Below are 25,875 nucleotides of genomic sequence, written 5' to 3'. Positions count from 1 at the left end.
TTCCCCTCCCCAAATTATACCAGCATCAAATACAGTGAAAACAGGGTTTATACCATGGGGGAGGGACATACAAAGCAACAAAGAAATCATCTTATAAATATGCTAGAAACAATCACAAGAAAGAAAAAACATTTGAGTCCTTATCTTGGGCTTCATTTTGCCTAACATCAACTTGTCTGACCCTTTCTGCTTGTCTCAGACATATACTAGTTATCGCAAATAAAGGAAACCATGGGACCTATGTTTCTTTGGGCATGGCTTATTTCACTTCATATAATTTTTTCCAAATCTTTCCATTTCCTAACAAATGGGGTTCAACCATTTTTTAAAAAATACTCTTTTTTTCCTTTTCTTTTCTCTTCTGTGACTCCTACAATGTGTAAATTGGTCCACTTGGTGGGTTCCTTAAGTTAAATTCTCTTCATTTTTCTTTCTGTTCCTCAAATTTGTTAATTTCTTTTTTTTTTTTTTTTGTTGGTCGTGGGGCTTGAACTCTGGGCCTGGGCTCTCTGTCTCTCAGCTCTTCAGCTCAAGGCTACTACTGCTCTACCACTTGAGCCACAGTACCATTTCCATATTTGTTAATTTCTTATTGTTTCCTATTTTGAAGGGTAGTTACTGGAGTTTGAACTCTGGGCTTTGTGCTGAGACTTACTTTATTTTTTAGATAGGGTTTTTTAAATTTTTGTTGGGGGCTGGATTTATACCTCAGTCCTCCTGTTTAGAAGTAGCTGGGTAAATTATAGGTGTACCACACCACACTCAACTTTTCTGGGTTCTTGCTAACATTGCTCTCTCTAGTAGCTGGAGGTGTGAACCACAGTACCAGGAACAGACTTGGTAATGTCAATGCAGTTGTTATTTTTTATTTTTTAATGTTTTACTCTTTAATATCTGGCTGCAGAATTAGGGAATAAAGAAAAATGAAAAGGACCAAGAGTTTTGGCCCTGTAGGTCCCTGGAAGTCACTTCAGTCACAGGAGGAAGAGACAGTAAGGACTACTTCTGACTTTAGAACATAGAGCTACTCTTTGAGGACAGGTCCTTTTAGCCTGTCCTGGTGATTGCAGTTTATATACCAGCTGTTCTAGGAGCTCCCAGCCCTGGAGCAGAGCCAGGATAGAGCTAGGGTGGGTGGCTGCTAGCGGTAAGTGCTGAAATGGACTGCTTTTACAGGTTATAACCCTTTAACAAACTCCTGAGTTCCTAGATAGTTATACCAGACACATGAGGTTTGGATATATGGCTGGACAGATTTCTGATGCTTCCTACTCAACCATCTTCCCAAGATTGTCTTACCTGCTCAGATTGTGTGTGTGTGTGTGTGTGTGCGCGCACACATGCACATGTGCACTCTGTCCTTCTATGTGTGCTGTGGATTAAACCCACAGCCTTACAGCACATTGAGCCACATCTTAGCCTTTTCTTTATTCATTTGTTTTGAGATTGAATCTTTGCTGGTCTTATACAATCCTTCAGCCTTCTTGGTGATGCTGGGGATGTAACCCAGTGCCTTGCATATAGTAGAAGTAGGCAAGTGTTTATACTGAGCCATACCTGCCTTCCTCTCAGATTGAAGCAATTGTTTAGCTCTTGAAAGGGAGGCTCTAAATGGTCTGAATCTCAACTTCAGAAGCTAAGAACTTGCTTTGTTACAGTGTAACTCTGATGTGCAAGGATGGGCCTGCAGCAGAGTTCCCAGATATGTTAGCAGCTGCTTCAAGAGAGTTGCTACCTGGTCCTGATCAATTGGCCCCCAAACAGTCTTTCCTTTTCAACCCAAGAGCCTTGACTCCTCTGTTCTAGCTTCTCTGCTACTGTTCTGGACTCTCACTTTGTCATTCAAACCTTTCAGACTTGCTGACAGGATCATGAGAAATAAGCATGTCTTAAGGAGCTCATGCTGACAGTAACAGTCCTTAGGATGAGAAGTTTAAACATGCTGTTAAGAACCTGGTATAATTAGGGAGAAAAAAATAAACAAGTTTTAGCTAAGCTCAGGTGGCTTACAACTATAACCCTAGGGGGCTGAGGATTGAGGCTCAAAACCCCAAGAAGAACAGTTTCTGAAACTTCATCTCTAATTAACTAGCAAAAAGCCAGGCTAATGGTGTGGCTCAAGCGGAAGAGTGCCACTGAGAGAGAACAAATAACCCTGTATTCAAGCCATGGTACTGGCACCAGAAGAAAAGGGAAAAGAAAAGAAGTTGAAAACATACTGAACTTATGGAGTGGTAAAGTCTTATAATACCAAATGTGGTGGGGATTTAGACCAGTAAGAATATTAGGCTGACAGTATAATAGGAACACACTTTGGTAATAGTAAAGGTAAAGGTAAAGTATGTATACCCTTCAACCCAGCCTTAGTGTCTGTAGGTTCATCACTGTGTACAGAAGTGGTCATAGCAGCAGTAAGAACAAGTTGAAATAGCCTATCTTTTAATAGGGAATGGATGTAAATTATAGAGTGTGCTCATCAAGCAGAAGAGCCCACAGAACCAAAATGCCAGCAAGTATAAAGTTGGAAGGAAAAGAAAAATGTAGAAGAACAAACACAAAGCAGTTTAAAAATAGGCCAAATTAAATGTGGGCACCATTTGGGATTCCTTCTAGTGTATAGTATCAATATAAGGGGGTATTCTACAGGTGGTACCTCTCACCTTGTGAGAGGTACAAATGTGTGGGATCCTTCTCTGATCTTTGTTTTTATTGGTAGGTTTGGCATGCCTTTCTGCACATTTATGCTTGAATATTTACCTTTCTACATTTTAGGTGGACAGACTGGAAGTTGTCAATAAACGTTTTGTTCGAGTGACTTTTACACCAGGGAAATCTCCAGTTGATGGGGTAAGTACATTTTATTAGTTGATACAAATGATAATTGTAATGAAGTGAAAACAACCCTTCCATCACAGTAGGTGTATGTATTAGAGACATCAACATGGGCCATGCAGCAGGGGGAAGAACACTTCAGGGCCTGGGTCATCATCCCTGAGCTGGACAACTATGAAACAGTGAGCAAGATCCCACTTAGTGTTCTACAATAGTCTGAATCTCAATACTAAGAGACAATTGGTTGGTTAGAGAAAAACAGACAAACAAACAACAATGTTAAAACCTGAATTGCTTATACTTCTAGAGACCTTCTTTCTTTTTCTTTAGTTTTTTTTTGTCGGTTGTGGGGCCTGAACTCTGGGCCTGGGCACTGACCCTCAGCTCTTCAACTCAAGGCTAGTGCTCTACCACTTGAGCCACTGTGCCACTTCTGGCTTTTTCTGCTTTTGTGGTGCTGAGGAATTGAACCCAGGGCCTCATACATGCAAGGCAAACACTCTACCACTGAGCCACCTTACCAGCCCCCAGAGATCTTCTTTCAAATCAGTTTAGGATATTTAACAACTGTTTCTCTCCCAGCTCTTTTGGGATACTGTTCTATTCAAATTTCCATTTGTTTTACTAATTTTTATTAGTTACTTAAAATAATTTGGAAGTGATGCTATGGCTCAAGAGGTAGAGCACTTGCCTTGAGCTGAAGAACTGAGGGACAGTGCCCAGGCCCTGAGTTCAAGCTTCACGACTGACAAAAATAATAATAATAATAATAATAATTTATAGATCCTGTCCAGCTAGTTTGGACTGTCCTGGAGACAAACCAGAGGCATTGAGTGCGTCGGGAGGATTGTTGGGGACTAGAGAGGATACTTGGATGTGCTGGCTGACCTGTTCTGACCCAGTCCCCGTCCCTGGTGTCCCGAGTGTCCTAAGTGTTGCAAGTGTTTCTGCCTCGCTTCTCCCTTAGGACAGCTTGGGGTTTTTACATTAAAAAAAAATTGTTATTATAAAGATGATATATAGAGAGGTTACTGTGTCATAAGCAAAGTAATAAGTACATTTCTTTTTAAAAACTTTCACACACATATATATACATGTATGTATATGGTACACACGTGTACACATGACTGTGCACATTTTATATAATCCAAATTACAGTTTGTCTTCCTTATTGTTTTATTTATTTATTTTTGCCATTCCTGGGGTTTGAACTCAGGGCCTGGGCACTATCCCTGAGCATCTTTGCTCAAGGCTAGCATTCTACCACTTGAGCCCAGTGCCACTTCTGGCTTTTTCTGTGTACGTGGTACTGAGGAATCAAACTCAGGGCTTCATGCATGCTAGGTGAGCACTCAACCACTAAGCCACATTCCTAGCCCTTCCTTATTATATTGAAAGTTATTTTTTGAGTGAGTATATCACAATTTATGTATCTAATCATTGATTGATGGGCTGTTTGGAGTATTATGCGTATTATGATCTAATTCTGTAAATACATATTATAAACTTTCCCTGCTGAAGAACTGCCTCAATTTATATTTCTACACTTCCCTTCTCTTTTCCTGTCAGGTAGAGTATATTTCTTTTTGGACAATGTCACCCCTACCTTTGTTCTTTGCCAGTGTTTCCCTCCTGTCCTCACAAGTTGTGTAGTTTATTTCAACGTAGTTTCTACTGAGGACCACTGCTCCATTTGTTTACCTAATGTCTCTCCATTTTTGTGCCCTCTGTACTCCCCCATTCCCCCCGCCCCCGCCCTACAAGATAGGAAAGCAAACAAACAAAAGAAAAAGGGAAAAACACACCTCTCGTGTCCATTCTTGGAGTTCATTCAATAAATATTATATTATCAGAGGCACACAGGCATTGCACCTTTGTGTAACTCCCCTAAAAGTGTTCTCCATTGGTTAGTCTGTGTGAATGCCTAGAGTCATACATATCATTCATTTAAGATCTAAGGACAGCTTGCTTTAGCCATTTTCTAGGCATCCACCTGCAAGGATTTTAAAAGTAACATGGCCCTGGTAGGAAGGGTTTTTTTTGTTTTGTTTTTCATTATGTTGGTTCCCCCAGTCTTTTTGCCTGGTGATGTCCATTAGTAACCATGCTGCTTTGTTCACCTCAGACTTTCAGGGCCAGTAGCAACTGACATTCCCTCTCAAGAGCAGTTTTGAAAGTACGCCCAGTAACTTTGTTTCTAGAAATAGAGCCTTGGGAAATAATTAAGGCTACGTGGTCTCTAGCACATGGTTTATATAGCAGGTGGGTAGAACTAGACCAGTGGCTCATACCAGGCACCTGCTTGTCATCAGGGACTGTCCTTCCCTTGCTGTCAGGTCCTTTTGGAGGGGACCTTTTTTTTTCTCACAGTGGCAGGTATTGAAGTTCACACCATCGTGCTATATATTACTTTTTATTTCTCCATTATGTCATAGTTAAGGTTTGTATTAAGACTCTAAAGAAGATACTGAAATATAGGTACTGAGATGTTTATCTCTGTCATGGGCACTTTTTCTCTTCTTTCTTTTTTCCTTTCTTTCTTTCTTTCCTCCTTTCTTTCTCTCTCTCCCTTCGTTCCTTCCTTCGTTCCTTCCTTTGTTCGTTCCTTCCTTTCCTTCTTTCCTTCCTTCCCTCCCTCCCTCCCTCCCTCCCTCCCTCCTGTGTCTTCCTGTGTCACCCAGGCTAAATTTGATCTTCCTGCCTTAGCCTCCCAAGTGTTAGAATTACAGGCATATACTACTATACCCAACTGGCTTGTTATTTTATTTTTTTATATATGTATATTTTCTGAATTTTACAGAGAATGTGTGTTGCCTGTCGAATAAAGAGCATTTTGCACTTTCAGAAGCAAATACAGAATTTTCAGCGTCCTCTGTGTGGAACAACAGTATTAACTACTCTGTGTACTATATCATACAGGCTTTGGCTTCAGTCAGTCCCACTGTGAATTGCGTGGTTAGACTTCTCTAAGCCTCTGTTTCTTCATCTATAAAACAGGAACTACAGTAGTACTTGTTTAAACAAAGTAGTTTAATTGGTGATTTGCAGACTTCAGTGTACTGGACAATTGTTAAGATTTAGTTCTAGGACTGCCTCCCACCCTATCCCAGATTCTTACACTTGTAACTTGCTCCTAGATGATGCCCAAGCTGCTGGGCCTCTGTGCACAGGTCCTCTGATAAGCCAGGCCTTTGGTGTAGCACCCATGGATCACGGGTGCAGTTGCGGGTTACTCATTCACATGATGTTAATCTGTTCTGTACATATAGTTGGAAGTATTACCACATGAATTTATATTTTTGTAATAACTTATGAAGAATATGATTATATAAAAGTCACTGTCTTTTAGAAATGTGGAGAGAAGAGTAGAGTGATGTCCCTGCTCAGAAGTGCTAATCAGGAGGAATATGGGATGGCATCTTGCTCCCTTCTGAGTTTTATATTGTAGACTTCATGTTGTTTGTAAACCACTATTAAAAAATGATTGCAGGGGGGGCTGGGAAGGTGGCTCAGTGGTAGAAAGCTTGTCTTGCATGCCTGAGGCCCTGGGTTCGATTTCTCAGCACCACATAAGCAAAAAGAAAAAAGCCGGAAGTGGTGCTGTGGCTCAAGTGGTAGAGCGCTAGCCTTGAGCTGAAGAGCTGAGGGACAGCGCCCAGGCCCAGAGTTCAGGCACCGTGACCAGACCACCCCCCCAAAAAAAATGATTGCAGGTTAAAGGAATAGAGTTTTTGCTGTAACATGGGACTGATATTTGAGAAGTACATGGAATGGGGTCTTGTGTCTAGCAAAGCTTCCAGATTATAAGTTGTTATATTTCACAGAGAAGCAGGGTGACATGCGTATGCCTGAACTCCCCATATATAACCATGGATGAAATAAGTCCCTCTCACAGCTACTCACCTGTGAGGATCAAGGCTCGTCTGTCCTGTAGACACCAGTGCAATATGGAATATGCTCAGCACTCTTACTTGTGGGTGCTGCACCCTTGGATCCCAAAAACTAGATTAAAAAAAAGAGAAGGAAAAATTGAACCTATACAGACTTTTTTTCTGTCATTTCCTAAACAATAAAGTGGAATGACCATTTATATAGCATTTGCATTATGGTTAGGCAATTTAATCTTAGAGGTAGTTTTTTTTTTTTTTTTTGTCCGTCATGGGATTTGAACTCAGGGCCTGGGTGCTGTCCCTGAACTCTTTTGCTCCAGGCTAGTGATCTACCACTTTGAGCCACAGTTAATTGGAGATAAGAGTCTCACAGACTTTCCTACCTGGGCTGGCTTTGAACCACAATCCTCAGATCTCAGCTTCCTGTGTAGCTACAGTTACAGGCATGAGCCACCAGTACCTAACTAGAAGTAGCTTTAAGGTTGCAGGAGGTTTTTAAAAAAAAAAAAAAGTTGCAGGAGGTATATAGATTATATGCAAGTGCTGTGCCATTTTATTGAGGGACTTTGTATACTTGTAGTTTGGTATCCTTTGGGGGAATTTTGGATCCAGTTCCCTGCGAATGCTGAGGAATTGATTGCGCTGGTTGGTAGAATAGCCATTGTCCCAAGTCCTCAGATGTCCTCAGAGTTCCAGCTTTAAGGATGAGAAGAGTAACACCTGGTGCCTTTCTGTGCACATAGTAAATATTACCCAGATTCTATTTTTTAGGATGGTTTTCTAGATTGAATGAGTTGATGTATATCAAGGCTTGGAACATCTCTTGCTTAGTAAAGGCTCAGGAAATTTAACTATTGTTCTGTCTTATAATTTTGATAATAGGCTACTGGGAAAACAAAAGAATGCATATTAGCTATAAATAGGATATTCTTTTCAAATAGATTTTTCATTCTTTTCTTTGTGTTTATAATTTTAGAGCCACTGAGGAATCTTGGTAAAGAAATGTTTACTTGCCAAAGGATTTCCTGGTGTTTTCAGTGATTGAAAACTACCACAACATTACAAGCCATCTTTTTTTTTTTCCTCTTGATTTGTCATTCTTCAGTATTTCTGAAAAAATTCCTTAAAAGTTGAAGCCTTATAACCTGAGCTTTTAGTTTCTACTTAATTGTGAAGGTATTTGTTTTTCTGATTTCATAGCAATACGTCTGGTTTAACATTGGCAGTGTAGACACCTTTGAGCGGAATTTGGAAACTCTGCAGCAAGAACTGGGCATAGAAGGGGAAAATCGAGTTCCTGTTATTTACATTGCCGAAAGTGATGGGTAAGAAGTAACTCAGTGGTCACTGTTTGCTGTGCACACTAATATGATTCACTTTCCTGTGTTACCAGGTAGAGGGTTATATACTAGATTCTTGGGCTTTTCTTTGACCAGATAAAAAAGAAAATGACTAGTAACTTAGTTTAAATGGTGGTTATTGGGCTAGGAATAAGATGGGAAGAACAAGTTGAGAATGGGTTTTCTCTTTGTGATTCTCTTGTAATTATTTTAAAGAAAATAAATGTTTGCAATCATATCTGAAGCAGTTATGAAATTCTTTGCTAGTCAGAGTTAGAAACATGGATTTATGCCTTGATTTATGCCTTGTTCCCCTAGATCCTTCCTCCTGAGCATGCTCCCGACGGTGCTCATCATCGTTTTCCTACTCTACACCTTAAGAAGAGGACCTGCTGGCATTGGTCGAACTGGCCGAGGGATGGGTGGACTCTTCAGTGTTGGGGAAACTACAGCCAAGGTCTTAAAAGATGAGGTAGATGTGAAGTTCAAAGATGTGGCAGGCTGTGAGGAGGCCAAGCTAGAAATCATGGAATTTGTGAATTTCTTGAAAAACCCCAAGCAGTATCAAGACCTTGGAGCAAAAATCCCAAAGGTAAAATGAACTTTCAGAAGACTAAAAAAATCTTTGTTTCTTCAGCTTTGAAGTTGACATTTTATGTTGACATTTCCTTTTTCTTAACTTGGTTTCTGCCTAATTCAAGTATCAGTGAGTTATAACACTATCCCAACTAAAAAATGTTAGAAATAGTTGATTTTCTAACTAAAAATGTTAGAAATAGTTGTACTAATTTTACTTCATTTTATTTTGTGTGTCTGTGTTGGCCGGCTATGGGGTGTCCTGGGGCTTGAACTCATTACATCTATTTCCCTGCAAATGACATTATTTTATTTCTAATGGCTGTGTAAAATTCCACTATATATAGATACCACATTTTTTGTATCCACTCATCTATTTTGTGGCATCTGGGTTGTTTCCATATCTTGGCTATTGTGAATAATGGAGCAGTAAACAGTGAACAGTGCCTGGACACTGTCCCTGAGCCAAGGCTCAGTTCAAGACTATTGCTCTACCAGTTGAGCCATAGCTCCACTTACTACTACAAAGTTCAGATATTGAAGAAATGCTCAGTGATTTAGAAATGCTTAGTGATTTGGAATTACTATGGTTATGCAATTTACCTTTCTGAGATTCTGATTAATGTAATTTCTTTTTTTTTAATCTAAGGGTGCCATTCTTACTGGTCCTCCAGGTACTGGGAAGACACTGCTAGCTAAGGCCACAGCTGGAGAAGCCAACGTCCCCTTCATCACTGTTAGTGGATCTGAGTTTTTGGAGATGTTTGTTGGTGTGGGTCCAGCTAGAGTAAGTTACATTCTATATATATCTTTTTTGGAAAAGTTTTCCTGGATTTTATGTATAATTTTATTTTTCTCCATTTGTCCTTTCAGAGCTTTAAACATTCTGAATACTAACTCCTTGTCAAAATCTGATTTGTAATTATTTTCTTTTTCTTTTTTTTTTTTTTTTTTTGGTACTGGGGATCGAACCCAGGACGTTGCGCTTGCTAGGCAAGCGCTTTGCCACTGAGCTACATCCCAGCCCCAATTTGTAATTATTTTCTGATTCTATAGATGGACTTTTCTTTTTCTTTTTCTTTCTTTTTTTTTTTTTTGTTGGTTGTGGGGCCTGAACTCTGGGCCTAGGCACTGTCCCTGAGCTCTTCAGCTCAAGGCTAGCGCTCTACCACCTGAGCCACAGCTTTTTCTGCTTATATGGTAGTCAGGAATTGAACCCAGGGACTCATGCATGCAAGGCAAGCACTCTATCACTGAGCCACCTTCCCAGCCCATTTTTCTTCTTTTAAAATTTTTTATTTTTTTTTGCCAGTCCTGGGGTTTGAACTCTGGGCCTAGGCTCTGTCCCCAAGCTTCTTTTGCTCAAGGCTAGTGTTCCTCCTTGAGCCCCAACATCACTTCTGGCTTTTTCAGAGTAGTTTATTGGAAATAAGTCTCACATACTTTTCTGCCCAAGCTGGCTTTGAACCAGGACCCTCAGATCTCAGCCTCCTGAGTACAATTACAGGTGTGAGGCACTAGTGCCTGGCTTGCTCCTTTTCCTTCCCTTCCCCTCTCCTCCCTTCCCCTCCCCCACCTTTCTTTTCCTTCTTCCAGTACTTAGTTTTTATTCTTGTACTAGTACTCTGCCAGTTGGGGTACCCTCCAGCTTGGCTTGTTGTTGTTTTTTTTTTTTTTGGAAATTAACTTTTCTGCACTGGCTGGCTTTGAACTGTGGTCCTTCAGATCTCAGCCTTCTGAGTTATTAGAATTACAGCTAGCAGCACCCTGGTTTTTGTTTTTTGGGTTTTTTTTTTAATAATAAAGCATAAAAAATATTTTTAGTTTAATAAAGTCATATTTATATATTCTTTTGCTATCAGTTGTGGACCTGAACTCTGGGCCTGGGCACTGTCCCTGAGCTCTTCAGCTTAAGGCTAGTGCCCTACCACTTGAGCCACAGTACCACTTCAACTTTTTTGTGCTTATGTGGTGCTCAGGAATCAAACCCAGGTTTCATGCATGCGAGGCAAGCACTCTACCAATGAGCCACCTTCCCAGCCCCTCTAATTTATTATTTTGAAGATGATATATAGTGGGCTTACTTTAACATATGTCAGGTAATAAGTACATTTCCTTTCACATAGTATTATGTTTTCTCATTCTCTTCCATTCTCTACCTCCCATCTCCTCCCATAGTTCACATAGTTCACTTTTATCAATGTCCAGTGCAGTCAGTGCACTACACTGCTGTACTTTTTCACCCTTTTTCCTCTGATTCAGTGCCCTTCCCCTATCCTTCCACAGAAGTGCACATGAGTATACCATATAAGGTAAAGAATAGAGTCATCAAAAAGAGCAAGAGCAAATACGAAAACCCCTTTGTTTCCCTATCATTGGAGTTCATTTTCATTTTATTATGTATATTATTTTATATGCATATGAAGAGGCACTTGGGTATTATATCTTTGTGGTTTTCTCCTAAGACTAACCTTCTTTGGTCTCACTGTGAATATCTAGAATTCTGTGTAATTTGTCATGTCCCATTGTGTTGTAGATCTAACTTCTGCATGTTAGGGAGAACATATGCTATTTGTCTCTCTGATTTTGGCTTACCTCAGTTAACATGATTTGTTCTAGTTCCGTCCATTTCCCTTCAAATGACATTATTTTATTCTTTCTAATAGCTGTGTAAAATTTCATTGTATATAGGATCCACTCATCTATTTTGTAGCATCTGGGTTGTTTCCACATCTTGGCTATTGTGAAAGTGCAGCAGTGAACACGGAGGTACAGGTGTCCATATTACATCCCGGCTCATGCTGCTTAGGGTAGATGCCTAGGAGTGGTATGGCTGGATTGTAGGGAATGTCTATGTTTAGTTCTTTTGAGGAACCTCCAGCCTGCTTTCCAGAGTGGTTGTATTAGTTTATATTCCCACCAGCAGTGTGACAAGGTTCCTTTTTCCCCATATCCTCACCAGCATTTGTTGTCAGAATTCAAAATGATGGCTAATCTTACTGGGGTGAGATTGAGTCTCAGAGTTTTTTTGATTTGCATTTCCTTTATGACCAGGGATGATGAATGTTTCCTCATATGTTTCTTTGCCTTTTGCTTTTTTTTGTTTTGTTTTTGTTTGTCCTGGGGCTTGAACTCAGGGCCTAGGCACTGTCCCTGAGCTTCTTTTGCTGACAGCTAGCACTCTACCACTTGGGCCACAGCGCCACTTCTGGCTTTTCTGTTTACATGGTACTGAGGAATCAAACCCACTGTTTCATGCATGTTAGGAAAGCACTCTACCACTATGCCACATTCCCAGCCTCTTTCTCATTCTTACCTTTTCTTCTGAGAAGACTCTTCTTAGCTCCCTTTTCAATTTAGTAATTGGTGTGTTAAGTTTGAGAGGCGTTTCTATTATATGTCTCAACTGGCTAAATAAAGCACACCATACACATCCAAGAGGGGAAAAAAGGTTTAATGTCATAAAAGTGACAGGCTGCTTCCTGCACCTGCTATAAAGCTAGAGGAGTAGTTATGGGGAGAGTGTCTATAAGAATGAGGAAGTTGGCAACTGCGTAGTCAGGGAAATTTATGGTAAGGGGGTTGGTGTTTGTGGTTGGGTCAGGTCAGGGAGACCTTGAGATACAGACAGTCTGGAGGAACTTAAGCCACTAGGATGTCTGCTGCCACAGAATAACTACCTCAGCCAGTATTCCACCTTCTTTTGTTTGTTATCAGCTGGGACATGGGGCAGTAGTCCCTCTTCTGAATCTGTTTCCTGCTGAAAAGGGGCGATGACCCTATGGGATGCTCTCCTGAAGGTCCTGCATCCACTGGACTCATGGGTGGAAAGTTGACTGCAGCCTCTGTGCCCACCTTATAGGAGCATCTGGTTAATAGTTTGGTTGGTGAAACCTCTGGCTTGTTCCAGAAGCACCTCCAGAGCCAATGGGCATCATAATCTTTCTGCTGGCATGGGGTGTTAAGGAATCACTGGGGCTGGGGTCTTCAGATCTACATTGGGCAGGGCAGTTTATCTGCAGTAATAAGATGGTATAGACTTGCTCCCAGGTGGTGTCCTGAGTAAGGGCTATTGAAGACAAACTTTTGAATAGGTGAGATCAGGCAAAAGACTGGCAAGGTGTCAGGAGCAGTTGATAGGAATGGCACAGGAAAGCACACCCTAGGCACAAGCAGAAAAGTTAGATTTGGAGCATAAGCCCAGTTGTGGCCCATTACAGGGAAGGAGGAATTTCCATATAGCTGGTCTAGGGGCAGGAAGGGAGTGTCTAGGGTTTTTGGGAACTGAGTGGGGAGAGCATGATGGAGCATGTTGAGAATAACCAGTCAGAGGTTAGGTCTGGATGGGAGTGGTTAAGGGCCCAACAGGAGGCCTTGTCTGATAGAGCTCTAGAGTATAGAGTTGGATGGGAGGCCCAGGAAGCTGCCAAGGCTAACTGTCCTCAGTCTAAGACTCACTATAAATACAGATAGTGGGTAACAAAGGAAAGAATGTCAGTTCCTGTCCAGTTAGAAGGTAGACAGGTATGGACATTACATGGGCAAACTTATTAACTATTTCTCTTTATTTCCTGGTGATAATGAATTTTGAAAGAACAAGTGCAGAGTTGGCTCCATTTAGGATGTGACACCATTCCCTCTCACTCTTCTCTATGATTCCTCATTGTCAGGGTGGGCTTTGTCCTGAGAGTAAGCTCATTGCTGGGATGGCTTGTTCCAGTTAGCATCTTTTTTGTCAGTCATGGGGCCTGAACTCAAGGCCTGGGCACCATCCCCACCATCTTTCTCCACTCTGAGCCACAGTGCAATTTCCAGCATTTGGCTGGTTAGAGATAAGAGTCTCTCTTTTTTAAAATAAGTTTTTAATTGTGAAAATACTGTACAGAGGGGTTACAATTACATGAGCAAGGTAATGAGTACATTTCTTATCAAGCATTGTTGCCTCCTCCTTTGTTTTTCCCCTACCATCCCTTCCCTCCCATCTCCACAACTACACTCCCCCCTCCTCCCCCCCCACCCTCCCCTCGCCTAAATTGTAAAAGTTCATTTTTCAACATAGCGTCTTGTACATGTTGTAATCTCATTTTTGCAGTGGGTCAACCTGTATCCCTATTTAAACAATTGGTATTTTCCCTTCCCCTCCCCAAATTATACCAACATCAAATACAGTGAAAGCAGGGGTTATACCATGGGGGAGGGACATACAAAGCAACAAAAAAATCACATGGTACCTGATAAATATGTTAGAAACAATAGCAAGAAAGGAAAAATCACTTGTGTCCTTATCTTGGGGTTCATTTTGCTTAACATCTTTTCTGACCTTTTCTACTTGTCTCAGACATATACTGGTTATTGCAAATAAGGAAAACCATGGGACTTACAGTTCTTTGGGCCTGGCTTACTTCACTTATAATTTTTTCCAAATCTTTCCATTTCCTAACAAATGGGGCAATATCATTCTTTCTGATGGAGGCATAGAATTCCATTGTGTATATATATCACGTTTTCTTGATCCATTTATCTACTGAGGGGCATCTGGGTTGGTTCCATATCTTAGCTATGGTAAATAATGCTGCAGTAACCATAGCTGTGCTGGTAGCTTTAGTATGGTCTTGTTTGTGATCATTTGGGTAAATGCCCAAAAGTGGGATTGCTGGGTCATAGGGGAGCTCTATGTGGAGTCCTTTTGAGGAACCTCTATACTGCTTTCCAAAGTGGTTGAACAAGTTTACACTCCCACCAACAATGCAGTAGGGTTCTCTTTTGTCCACATCCCCTCCAGCATCTATTATTAGAGTTGTTGATTATAGCCATTCTAACTGGGTGAAGTGGTATCTCAATGTTGTTTTGATTTGCATTTCTTTCATGACTAGAGAGGTTGAGCAATTCTTCATGTGTCTATTGGCCATTCTTATTTCCTCTTCAGGGAAGTTTCTCTTTAAGTTTTTAGCCCACTTATTTATTGAGCAGTTGTTTCTTTGAGGATTTGTCGTTGGGAGGATTTACGTTTTTGAGTTCTAGGTATACTTTAGATATGAGACCCTTGTCCATTGTATGGCTAGTGAAGATCTTCTCCTAATCTCTGGGCTTTCTGTTGATCTTGCTAGCTATGTCCTTTGCCATGCAGAAGCTCTGCAACTTCATGCAGTCCCATTTGTCCAAAACAGACCTATAGCCACCTAATCTTCGATAAAGGAGCTAAAAAAAATAGAATGGAAGGAATGGTGCTGGAAAAATTGGTTAATTACTTATCGAAAACTGAAGTTAGATCCTTATATATCACCCTGCATCAGAATCAACTCCAAATGGATCAAAGATCTAGGAATGAAAAGGATCTGAAACACAGGGAGGTTGTCTGTACATCTTAGAAGGAGCATGTGACTGATGGTTGGGGCTTCTATCAACCTCATCTCATGATGAAAGGTCCTGCTCAGCATGACAGGGGAGCAAGGTGCTGGTGGCAAGGTTGGGGGCAGGATCAGCATCGGTCAGCTGGATGGTTGTGGAGCATCTTTGCCTTTCCTTTCTGTGTGGTTGTTGTACAGACTTGCTATGAAGACTCTGCTTCTCTGGAGATGCCCTGGAGAAGCCCCAGAGAAATCTTTTTCAAGAAATATAAAAGTTACAGCTTTACTGTGTTGTCTTGTATAAGGCAAAATGTGTAATAGTTATTTGCTAGTATGATAAAAATAGCAGTATTGTTAGAGCTCATTACATGTATAATAATTTATGGATTATACAAATGGTCACCTTAAGTCAGGTACCAAGTTACTCAACATTTGCCTCTCTTTTGCTACTTGTGATTTATTTTGTGTGCCTGTCCTGGGGTTTGGACTTAGGGCTTGGGCGCTGCCCCTGAGCTTTTTTGCTCAAGGATAATGCTCTACATCTTGAGCCACAGTTCTACGTTAGACTTTTTGGTGGTTAGAGATAATGATCTCATGATATACTTTCCTGCCCAGGCTGGCTTCAAACCATGATCCTCAGATCTCAGCCTCCTGAGTAGTAAGGATTGTAGGCATGAGTCAGGTACCCAGCTGTACTTTTACCTCTTAAAATATTAATGTACAATGTGAAACACACATCAGTTGTCTTCATGGGACAGGAGGGGTTGTTTTGTTTTGTGAGAGTGAGCCCAGGCTGACCTTGACCTTGGGATCTTTCTGCCTCAGCTTCCCTAATACTGGCATGTCCCACCATGCCTACTCTGAGGTTTAGTTTTATTAGAAGCTAAATAGCATTCACTTGTCAAATGACTCTTGTCCTTCTCTTTTTGTTAAGGTCCGAGACTTATTTGCCCTTGCTCGGAAAAATGCCCCTTGCATTCTCTTCATTGATGAGATTGATGCTGTGGGAAGGAAGAGAGGACGAGGCAACTTCGGAGGGCAGAGCGAGCAGGAGAACACACTCAATCAGCTACTTGTGGAGATGGATGGTGAGGTGTCACTTCTAGATGTCTCTTATATTTATGTAGTGACAGTTCTTGCTGTGAGATTGTTAGAAAAACCAAAATATTTTCTAAAACCTTAAAAAAGTGTTCTTTTAGCAATAGCTTTGAGCAAAAAGCTTAGAGACAGCACCCAGGCCCTGAATTCAAGCCCCAGGATGGTATGTGCTTATGTGTGTGCATGCATGGGTACGTGCGCACACACATGTGCACACACACACATGCACACATTCTTTTATACCAGTACTTTGTCTACCAGCCTGTCTTATTATTTTTATTTTATTTTATTTTATTTATTTATTTATTCATTGTCTGTTGTGGGGCTTGAACTCTGGGTCTGGGTGTTGTCCCTCAGCTCTTCAGTTCAAGGCTAGCGGTCTACCACTTGAGCCACAGCACCCACTTCAGGCTTTTTCTGCTTATGTGGTGCTGAGGAATCAAACCCAGGGCCTCATGCATGCAAGGCAAGCACTCTACCACTGAGCCACCTTCCCAGCCCCTATTATTTCTATTTTTGTATTGTTACTATAAAGGTGATGTATAGGGAGATTACAGTTAAATATGTCAGGTAATGAGTACATTTCTTTTTTTTTTTGATGGGTTGTGGGTCTTGAACTCTGGGCCTGGGCGCTGTCCCTGTGCTCTTCAGCTCAGGACTAGCACTCTATTACTTGAGCCACAGCACCCCTTCTATGAGTACATTTCTTTTTTTTTTTTTTTAATTTAATTTAATTTTATTTGAGAACATACTGTACAGAGGGGTTACAATTACATGGGCAGGATAATGCATACATTTCTTACCAAGCATTGCAGCCTCCTCCTTTGTTTACCCTTCACCTCCCTTCCCAGCCTCCCCCCTCCCTGAGTACATTTCTTTATGGACAATGTTACCCCTTCTCTTGCTGTCTTGTGGTTTCCTTCCCATCCCCATCCACAGGTCATATAGTTCATTTTCAACTAAGTGTCTAGTGAGTACCATTATATTTATTTACTCTTTGTCCCTCCCAAAGACAGATAAAAGGACAAACACACAAAAAGAAAATGAAAACAACAAAGAAAAATCCTCTTGTTTCCATTTCTCATAGTTCATTTTGATACATATTATTTTATATGATCAGATGCACATAGAGGCATTACGTCTTTGTGTTCCTCACCTAATAGCTTGTCTTAAATTAGTGCTGATGCTAAGATGTTCATGTTGAATAAGAGATAAATTGGGGAAGTGATTTACAAAAGAATTACAGTTTTATTCTCATCATTTGTGGTCTGAAGCATCAGGAAAACCCAAGCTGCTTGGGAGTGTAGCTCACTGCTGTCATCCAGCAATGAAAGAGGTTCAGACTGAACAACTCACCCAGGGAAAAGATGGAAACTCAGAATTTAAGCATGGCTTCTACTGAATGCTTAGTGTACATTTATTTGGGAAAACCAGTTCCTAGGATGTGGCATCCTACCTCCTGGAAGGAATGTGGACACAGGGCTATGTGTGTGTGCAGAAAGGGAAATGGAAAACTCAATATCAGGAATCACACTGGTTTAGAAAGTGAAGCCAGGCATTATATCCAAATGAGAGGGTTGAGATTCTGTTCCATTGTGTGGTAGTCAGGATGCAGCATCTGTGTTTAGTCCCAATATTCTTCCAGTGCCAGGGTTCTTACTGTTTTGTTTTTGGGAAACTGAGCGTCTTAAGTCTAGAGAAGAGATGACAGAAGAAAGTTGTCATATGTTCCCAGATACATAGTGGCTTGTGGTCCAGGAAGTCATTACTTCATTTACAAACTTAACCTGATATGTTTTAAAACTTTTTAAAGTTGAGAAGACCATCTTCTAAACTTATAGTTAACTTGAACTACACTCCAAGCCCATTTTACTTTCATTTTCAGATAGGACCTTGTGTTTTGGACCTATGCCTCCCAGTAGCAAGAATCATAGATGTGAACCTCCACTCCTAGCTTGCTTGTTGACATGGAGATTTCACTAACTTTTTGCTTGGGCTAGCCTTGAATGACAATCTTCCTGATTTCCACCTCCTGCATAGCTGAGATTACACATCTGAACTACTATGCTTCACTAGGAATGGCTCTTTGCAGGGAGAAAATAGGATTGTGGTTTGAACTCCACTTGGCTTGCGTTGTTCACTTGGCTGACACTCTACCACTTGAGCTATACTTCCAGCCTGATTTCTCCTGGTTATTTTTGGAGATGGAGTCAAGGGGACTATTCTGCCTGAGCTGGCTTTGAACCATAATCGAACTGTTCTCAGACTCCTGAGGAGCTAGATTATAGGCATGAGCCACCAATGCCTGGCTTTGGAATAACGTCTAATCTGTAACATGGTAGGGTAACTATGTTTAACAACAATAAGTTGCTTATTCTATTTCAAAACAGCTAGTAGAATTTTTGAATGAATGCTCCCAACACAAATATTAAGTGTGAGGAGGTGGATAATCCTTTTTTTCTAATTGTGTCAAAATGGTAAATTTTACCCTATAAATAGCTATAATTATGTGCTAATGAAAGCAAGTATTTTTTAAAAATATAGGTAAGTATTTACAAAAACTTATATTTTGGTCACTAAGAACAAGATGAATAGTAAGAACTAATTCAAATTTTTAACTTTAGGAACCCCTGGACAGCAGTAGAAAGCTGTGCTCAATGCAGCATAGCTTTCTTTACAGGCACTTTAGTTTCCTTTCTATGTCATTTAGTCCTCATTGCATGTTCATTGTGTCTTCTCAGGTTTTAATACTACAACAAATGTGGTCATTTTGGCTGGTACCAATCGGCCTGACATCCTGGATCCAGCACTGATGAGGCCAGGCCGCTTTGACAGGCAGATCTTTATTGGTAAGACAGTACTTACTGGGTTTGGTCCACTTGTGGGGATTGGAGTGACTGTCTTACAGTGATCTTTTTGCTTTGAAAATACTTTCTAAAGGACCACCAGATATAAAAGGAAGAGCCTCTATTTTCAAAGTTCACCTTCGGCCACTGAAACTGGACAATACCCTGGAAAAGGAGAAACTGGCCCGAAAGCTGGCATCCTTAACCCCAGGGTTTTCAGGTGAGTGGAAATCACCACTGTCTTTTTCTAAGTTCCTGATGAGTATCTGGTACCGTTCACTCCTATATCTCTTGCCTTGGGGTTCCTACATAATTTTTACCTTCTAGTTGTGGCAGATTTCAAACATATAGAATTATAGGAAGTATGTAGTGAGCCCATCAGCACCTATCAGCAATCATTAAATCACATCCAGCCTCATTGCATCTGTCTTCTACCCTCTTCTCACTGCCTTTCAAGTGGATTATGACTTATGGTTGACAGCTTGTCTTCTTATCCATAGTGATCTTTGTTTATAATGCTGCTGAGTTGAAATTAACACACTTGTAGTCTTTACCCATATAAAATGTACAATTTAGTAATTTTTAGTATACTCAGAATTGTATCGTTATAGTCTAATTTTTTTTTTTTTTTTTTTTTTTTTTTTTTTTGTCAGTCGTGGGGTATAGTCTAATTTTGAAATATCAGCAGTCTTTCTGTGGCTGCAATCCTGTGCAACCCTTAATCTACTTTTAGTCTTTCAGACTTTCCTGTTTTGGACATTTTATATAAATGGATTATGTTGCATGGCTTAGTATATTCACTTAGCATATGGTTTTCAGAGTTCATTGATTTGGTAGCAGTTAGCAACATTTCATTCCCTTTTTTTTTTTTTGGTCATGGGGCCTGAACTCTGGGCCTGGGCGTTATCTCTCAGCTTTTCAGCTCAAAGCTAGCTAGCATTGTACCAGTTGAGCCAAAGCACCACTCCCGGCTTTTTCTGTTTATGTGGTGCTGAGGAATCGAACCCAGGGCCTTATGTATGCTAGGCAAGCACTCTACCACTGAGCTACCTTCCCAGCCCCTCATTCCTTTTTATGGCCAAATAATACTCAGTGTTATGGCTATTTTATATTTTATATACCTGTTTGTCAGATAAAGGATATTTGGCTGGTTCCTACCTTTTTAATAATTTTTTTTATTGAGATTAAGTGATTACATAAATTTCACATGAAATAGTGATACTTAGTTAAAGTCATAAACAGATTTTAACCTTCATGAGACAAATTATTATTATCAGGGTCTATAAAGTTTGTGATTCTATGAGCTTTGATAATACTATTTCTTTCACATCAGGTGATACGTACATTTCTTTCCTTCTGTTTAGTGTCAGCTGTTCCCTTTTTTTTTTTTGGTCGGTCGTGGGGCCTGAACTCTGAGCCTGGGCGCTGTCCCTTAGCTCTTCAGCTCAAGGCTAACACTCTACCACTTGAGCCATAGCACCACTTCTGCTTATGTGGTGCTGAGGAATTGAACCCAGAGCCTCATGCATGCAAGGCAAGCACTCTACCACTGAGCCACCTTCCCAGCCCTCAGCTGTTCCCTTTTGCCCTCTCATTCCCTCCCTCCCCTCACTGCCCTTGAGTTGCTTAGTTCATTTTCATCAATGTCCAGTGCAGCTAATGGGACCCTCTGTTGTATGTTTTCTCATGGGGACTTTCCTGCCTGGACTGGCTTTGAACCATTAATCCTCAGATCTCAGCCTCTTCAGTAGCTAGAATTACAGGCAGAAGCCACTGACATCTGGCTCATCTACAGACTTTTTTTTTGTCGGCCGTGGGGCCTGAACTCTGGGCCTTGGCACTGTCCCTATGCTCTTCAGCTCAAGGCTAGCACTCTGCTACTCACAGCGCCACTTCCAACTTTTTCTGCTTATGTAGTATTGAGGAATCAAACCCAGGGCTTCATGTATGCAAGGCAAGCACTCTACCAGTGAGCCACCTTTTCAGCCCCTCATCTGCAGATTTTTATGTGGACATTTATCTTCATTTTTGTAGGTTTGTACACCTAGGATTGGGATTGCTGAGTCGCATAATAATGTTTGGCTTTTTGAGGAACTATTTGAATGGATAAATCATTTTACTTTTCACTAGCAGTGTATGAATTTTGTGCCAGTGCCCTCACATCCTCCCCAATCCTCGCTATTGTCTTTGATTAGCCATCCCAGGGCTTCAAGTGGTTTTCATTGAGGTTTTGATTTGTATTTTCTAAGTAACTGGTGATACTGAATATCTTTTGGTGTGTTTAATTCCATAAGCTTTTTAAAATATAAATTAATATCTTTCTTATTCCTTATCCTTCCTAAACTCAAATTAAAAGTTATATTTTAGAATAGAAGGTTTTATACAATTGTATGGCTAGAATATGGTCATATTAAATATCATAGGAGTTCTGGTGTTTTACTTAATTCTTGTGTGTGGACCATGGAATTTTCAGTGTTTTATATTTTATTGAGCACATATACCATGGTATAGCTTAATATATTCTTAATTTGATAATGTAAAGGTGCTTATGGGTTTAAAAAGTATTTGATAAACTTTTACATATTTAAATTGAGTAATTCAGCCAGATGTATTAGATTATTTTAATGCTAGTAAAAATGTTTGTGATTTTATGTAAGCTTGTTCCCTAAAATGACTTTTGCAGAGATAGCAAAATTGAGTTAATTTGTATTTTTGATTACTGTCTTAATTTGCTGCTTAATGAGACACATGATCTGTTAAGGTACAATACTATCTGTAATGATCTATTTACTACTAATTCTTTCATCTCAATTTAGAGGGCCAAGATTGTCTTAGACTGGTATAAAATGCTGCAGGATCTTAATATTCTCCTGGATTGAGCTAAATTATATATCCATAAGAGCTGTGCACATGCACTACTGGTTGAGATAACTTTGTTCTCTATCATGTCGGTTGGAGAGTGTTTTGGTGGCTAAGCAATTCCATGTTTTCCTTCTGTAGGAGCTGATGTTGCCAATGTCTGCAATGAAGCTGCTTTGATTGCTGCAAGACACCTCTCAGATTCTATAAATGAAAAACACTTTGAGCAAGCAATTGAACGAGTGATCGGTGGTAAGGCAGCTGAATGTAAAGGCTAATAAAAAGCATAAGCATGGTGGTACATATCTATAATCCCAACCCTGAGATGGCTGAGACAAGATAATCTCAAGTTTGAAGCCAGCCTGGGCTACATAATGAGACTTCCATCTAAATTTTTTTCTTTTAAATTGTTATTAATAAGGTGATGTACAGAGAGGTTACAGTTTTCATAAGTCAAGTAATGAATACATTTCTCTTTGTACAATATCCACCTCAAATTTTTTTAAAAACTGATCATTTGAGGCATCTGACTTCTCTGTTTGCTGCGATCTAGAAACAAAGTTTATCCTTTGAGCTGTGAGACTCACTAAGCTTGCTCAGGCCTGCTTATGCTGCTGGGTGTTCAGGCCTCCTCTCCTTGCTCTGTGGTAGGTAGGAGTATGTCTGTCGGTTAGCTGTCACTGTGTACAGAAGTCATGAATAGTTGTTTTTTAATGCTGAGAAAGGGAACCACTCTTGGGAGAAGCTATAGAGAAATGCTTTGTTTTTTCAGATAGGCAAGAGGTGCTTATTGAGGCCAAGAAGTAGAATGTGTACTTAGTATGCCAAGACCGTGAGTTTGATCCCCAGCACTGCAATATTTATAGAAAAGGAAGGCTTCCTAGCTCATATTATAACTTTTGACCCTGGCAACTCTGTGGGACTTACTTGTTGTGGGTATATAGCTTCTGTCACAATATAATGATGTGGATTAGTATGGAATACAACATCATGGTTTGCCATCTGTCGAGTGAGGTGCAGGCATAGGCCCACCTCTGCAAGCTGAGAAGTGGTCTTATACTGAGGTCCTCTAGGTCTCTTGCTGATGCTGATGTCAGTACAAACTCTTCTGTGAGACACTCTGTGTCTCTAGAGTTATACATTGAATTTATTCTCACGTTCCCTTGGCTAACTGGCCTCATGCACTCTCTAGTCAGTGTGTTGGCTGCTCAGAATTAGCCTATACAGGCTCTGAATGGGTGCTTCCACATCTTTCACCGTCAGTACTTCTCTGCCTTCTGCCTTCCATTACAAACAGAACACCACGCACCCTTATTTTTCCAGAACTTGAGGCTGAATACCCTAGATCTTTCCAGACTTTCTGTTGCCTATGAATTTTATATTTCACATTGACCTAAGTCAAGTCAGTAGAGTGCTAAATTTTATTTTCCATTTCTGTTTATCTATCTAAACTGCATATGTGGCCTAGAGGAGTGGAAGAGTTAGGATAAAAATGTGCCTGGCGGGGCTGGGAAGGTGGCCCAGTGGTAGAGTGCATGCCTTGCAAGCATGAGGCCCTGGGTTCGATTCCTCAGCACCACATAAACAGAAAAAGCTGGAAGTGGCGCTGTGGCTCCAGTGGTAGAGCGCTAGCCTTGAGCTGAAGAGCTGAGGGACAGCGCCCAGGCCCAGAGTTCAGGCCCCACGACTGGCAAAAAAAAAAAAAAATGTGCCTGGGGTTAAGATAATGAATGCATGTTTTTGCTGTAGTTGGGTATATTTCAGAGTTGATTAGGAATTTTTAAATTATTGTAGGCAGCTTAGTCATTACGTTACATTTTAGTCAAGAGAGTGGATAGCATTGTATTGCTTGGTATGTATATGTATAAGGTAAAGGGATTGTTGAAATTAGGGCTTTGCACTTGCCAGGCAGATGCTCTACCACTTGAGCCACATCCCAGCCATGTATAATTATTTTTTAAAGTCAGTATCACTAATACCATGATTTGGGTTTTTGTTACATTTTATTAGGCTTGGAGAAGAAAACCCAAGTTCTGCAGCCTGAGGAGAAAAAGACAGTGGCATACCATGAAGCAGGTCATGCAGTTGCTGGCTGGTACCTGGAACATGCAGACCCCCTCTTAAAGGTGAAGCAGTGTGTCAGACATAGGTGGTCAGCTCAGTGTGTGAGGTCTCACTTCAGCAGGGAGCTGCACTTCCACAAAGGATAAGCTAGCGGCCACAGTGGTTCAAATTGTAAGCATGTGGGTTTTTCATAACCTCTACACAAGTGATGGAACATTGAACAACTTGGGTAGACAAGAAGAGAGCTCAGGATTTGAATAATACTAGAATTTCAACAGACAAATCCTAGAAGCAAGAAAAGCATAGAAGGCCGAGACTCAGTTGGGTGCCGGTGGCTCACGCCTGTAATCCTAGCTACTCAGGAGGCTGAGATCTGAGGATCGGGGTTCAAAGCCAGCCTGGGCAGGAAAGTCCGTGAAACTATTATCTGCAATAAACCACCAGAAAGCCGGAAGTGGCGCTGTTGCTCAAGTGGTAGAACGCTAGCCTTGAGCTGAAGAGCTGAGGGACAGTGCTCAGGCCCAGAGTTCAAGCCCCACGACCGACAAAAAAAAGAAAACAAAACCGTGACTGGTTGATTTCATAAAACTTTATGTATACAGGGAAACCCCAGAGAGTCTGGCAGGAAATAGATGCCTGAGAGACAGCGCATGGAGTAATTTAGAATCTGTAATTTCAACTGTATGCATTCCTTAGACCAGTGCATCACAGGTTACAGAAAGCAGCCTCTTGATTGTCCACTCACTCACCTACCCGCCATGTCAGAAGTCAGCCTGAACCCTGAAGCAAGAGAGATGCAGAGGAGTATAGAGTATACATAAAACACTAAAGAATCTAGAGAGAAGCCACTAGAACTCATAAGTTGCGACGTTTGCAGAATTCAGGTTCAGTATATAAAGGTCAATCGTATTCTATAGATTAGTAACAAGCAGTTGGAAAATGAAATTATGAGAATTCAATTCCATTTCAGTAACATCTGCAAACATGGAATACAGAGGGATAGACTTAAGCAAGTATTTGTAGTGCTTGTACATTGAATTAGGACCTAAATAAAAACAGATGTGCTATGTTTTTTGAACATTATGTCAGTTCCTCTCAAATTGACCTATAGTTTCATTGTAGTTTCTTATCACAGTTATTATCACAGTTTTTCCTGTGGTGCTGGATATCAAACCCTGGGCCTTATGCTAGGTAAATAATCTACCAGTGACCTACACATCTAGCTTCAAAAGACATTTTTGTGGGAATTATGAAGCTGAATCTAAAATTGTATGGAAATACATATGAGCTAAACTAAATTGAAGGTGTAAACACCACTTGGTGTTTTAAGACTGTACATAGCTGCTGTGATGAAGGCTAGTACCCTGGCAGAGACCAGTTAGGGAAGCAGAGTGCAAATACCACCATAATTCAGTGAGAAGAAAGATTGTCTTATTAGTTGATGATTCTGATAGCTAAGCATTCATCTGAAGAAAAAAAAGTGAACATTGACTCCTGTTTCATGTACCAAAATTAATTTGAGTTGATCATTAAAACTAAAACTTTGAGCTGGGCATTGGTAGATCACTCCTGCAATCCTAGCTACTCAGGAGGCAGAGATCTGAGGATTGTGGTTCAAAGCTAGCCTGGGCAGGGAAGTCCATGAAACTCTTATCTCTTATAAGCTACTCAGAAAAAGCCAAAAGAGGTGTTATGGCTCAAGAGATAGATTGCTAGCTTTGAGCACAGAGAGGCTCAGGGATAGCACCCAGGCCCAGAGTTCAAGGCCCATGACCAGCAACAAACAACAACAACAAAAAACTAAAACTTTGAGGAAAAAATATAGGTAAAAACTTTTTGTGGCCTTGTATATGCAGAAATTTCTTACAGCATAAAAAAAAATCAGAAAATGTTAAATGGGATCTCACTAAAATCAAAAACATTGACTTTAAGACTAGTTGTGATGGCTCATGCCTATAATCCTGGCTCCTCAGGAGGTAGACATCAGGAGCATTGTGATTTGGAGCTATTAACAAACCAGAAA

General features: G+C 40.6%; 1 protein-coding gene across 2 annotated transcripts in view; it reads left to right on the top strand.

Moving 5' to 3' along the window:
• The window catches only part of Afg3l2 (AFG3 like matrix AAA peptidase subunit 2), a 51,420-nt gene that overhangs the window by 12,895 nt on the left and 12,650 nt on the right, over positions 1-25,875 (top strand). For both annotated transcript variants that reach the window (XM_042683670.1, XM_042683671.1), the window contains 9 exons: positions 2,773-2,847; positions 7,923-8,047; positions 8,381-8,654; positions 9,288-9,425; positions 15,920-16,073; positions 18,825-18,932; positions 19,024-19,149; positions 21,930-22,040; positions 23,799-23,914. In XM_042683670.1, coding sequence (XP_042539604.1) covers positions 2,773-2,847; positions 7,923-8,047; positions 8,381-8,654; positions 9,288-9,425; positions 15,920-16,073; positions 18,825-18,932; positions 19,024-19,149; positions 21,930-22,040; positions 23,799-23,914 — 1,227 coding nt within the window. The remainder of the gene's footprint in view (positions 1-2,772; positions 2,848-7,922; positions 8,048-8,380; positions 8,655-9,287; positions 9,426-15,919; positions 16,074-18,824; positions 18,933-19,023; positions 19,150-21,929; positions 22,041-23,798; positions 23,915-25,875) is intronic.

The sequence above is a fragment of the Dipodomys spectabilis genome, unplaced genomic scaffold (assembly GCF_019054845.1).
Source record: "Dipodomys spectabilis isolate Male_0828 unplaced genomic scaffold, ASM1905484v1 ptg000083l, whole genome shotgun sequence".
Taxonomy (NCBI): domain Eukaryota; kingdom Metazoa; phylum Chordata; class Mammalia; order Rodentia; family Heteromyidae; genus Dipodomys; species Dipodomys spectabilis.
Note: the sequence above shows the minus strand (reverse complement) of the source record. Positions and strands in the feature narration are given on the sequence as shown.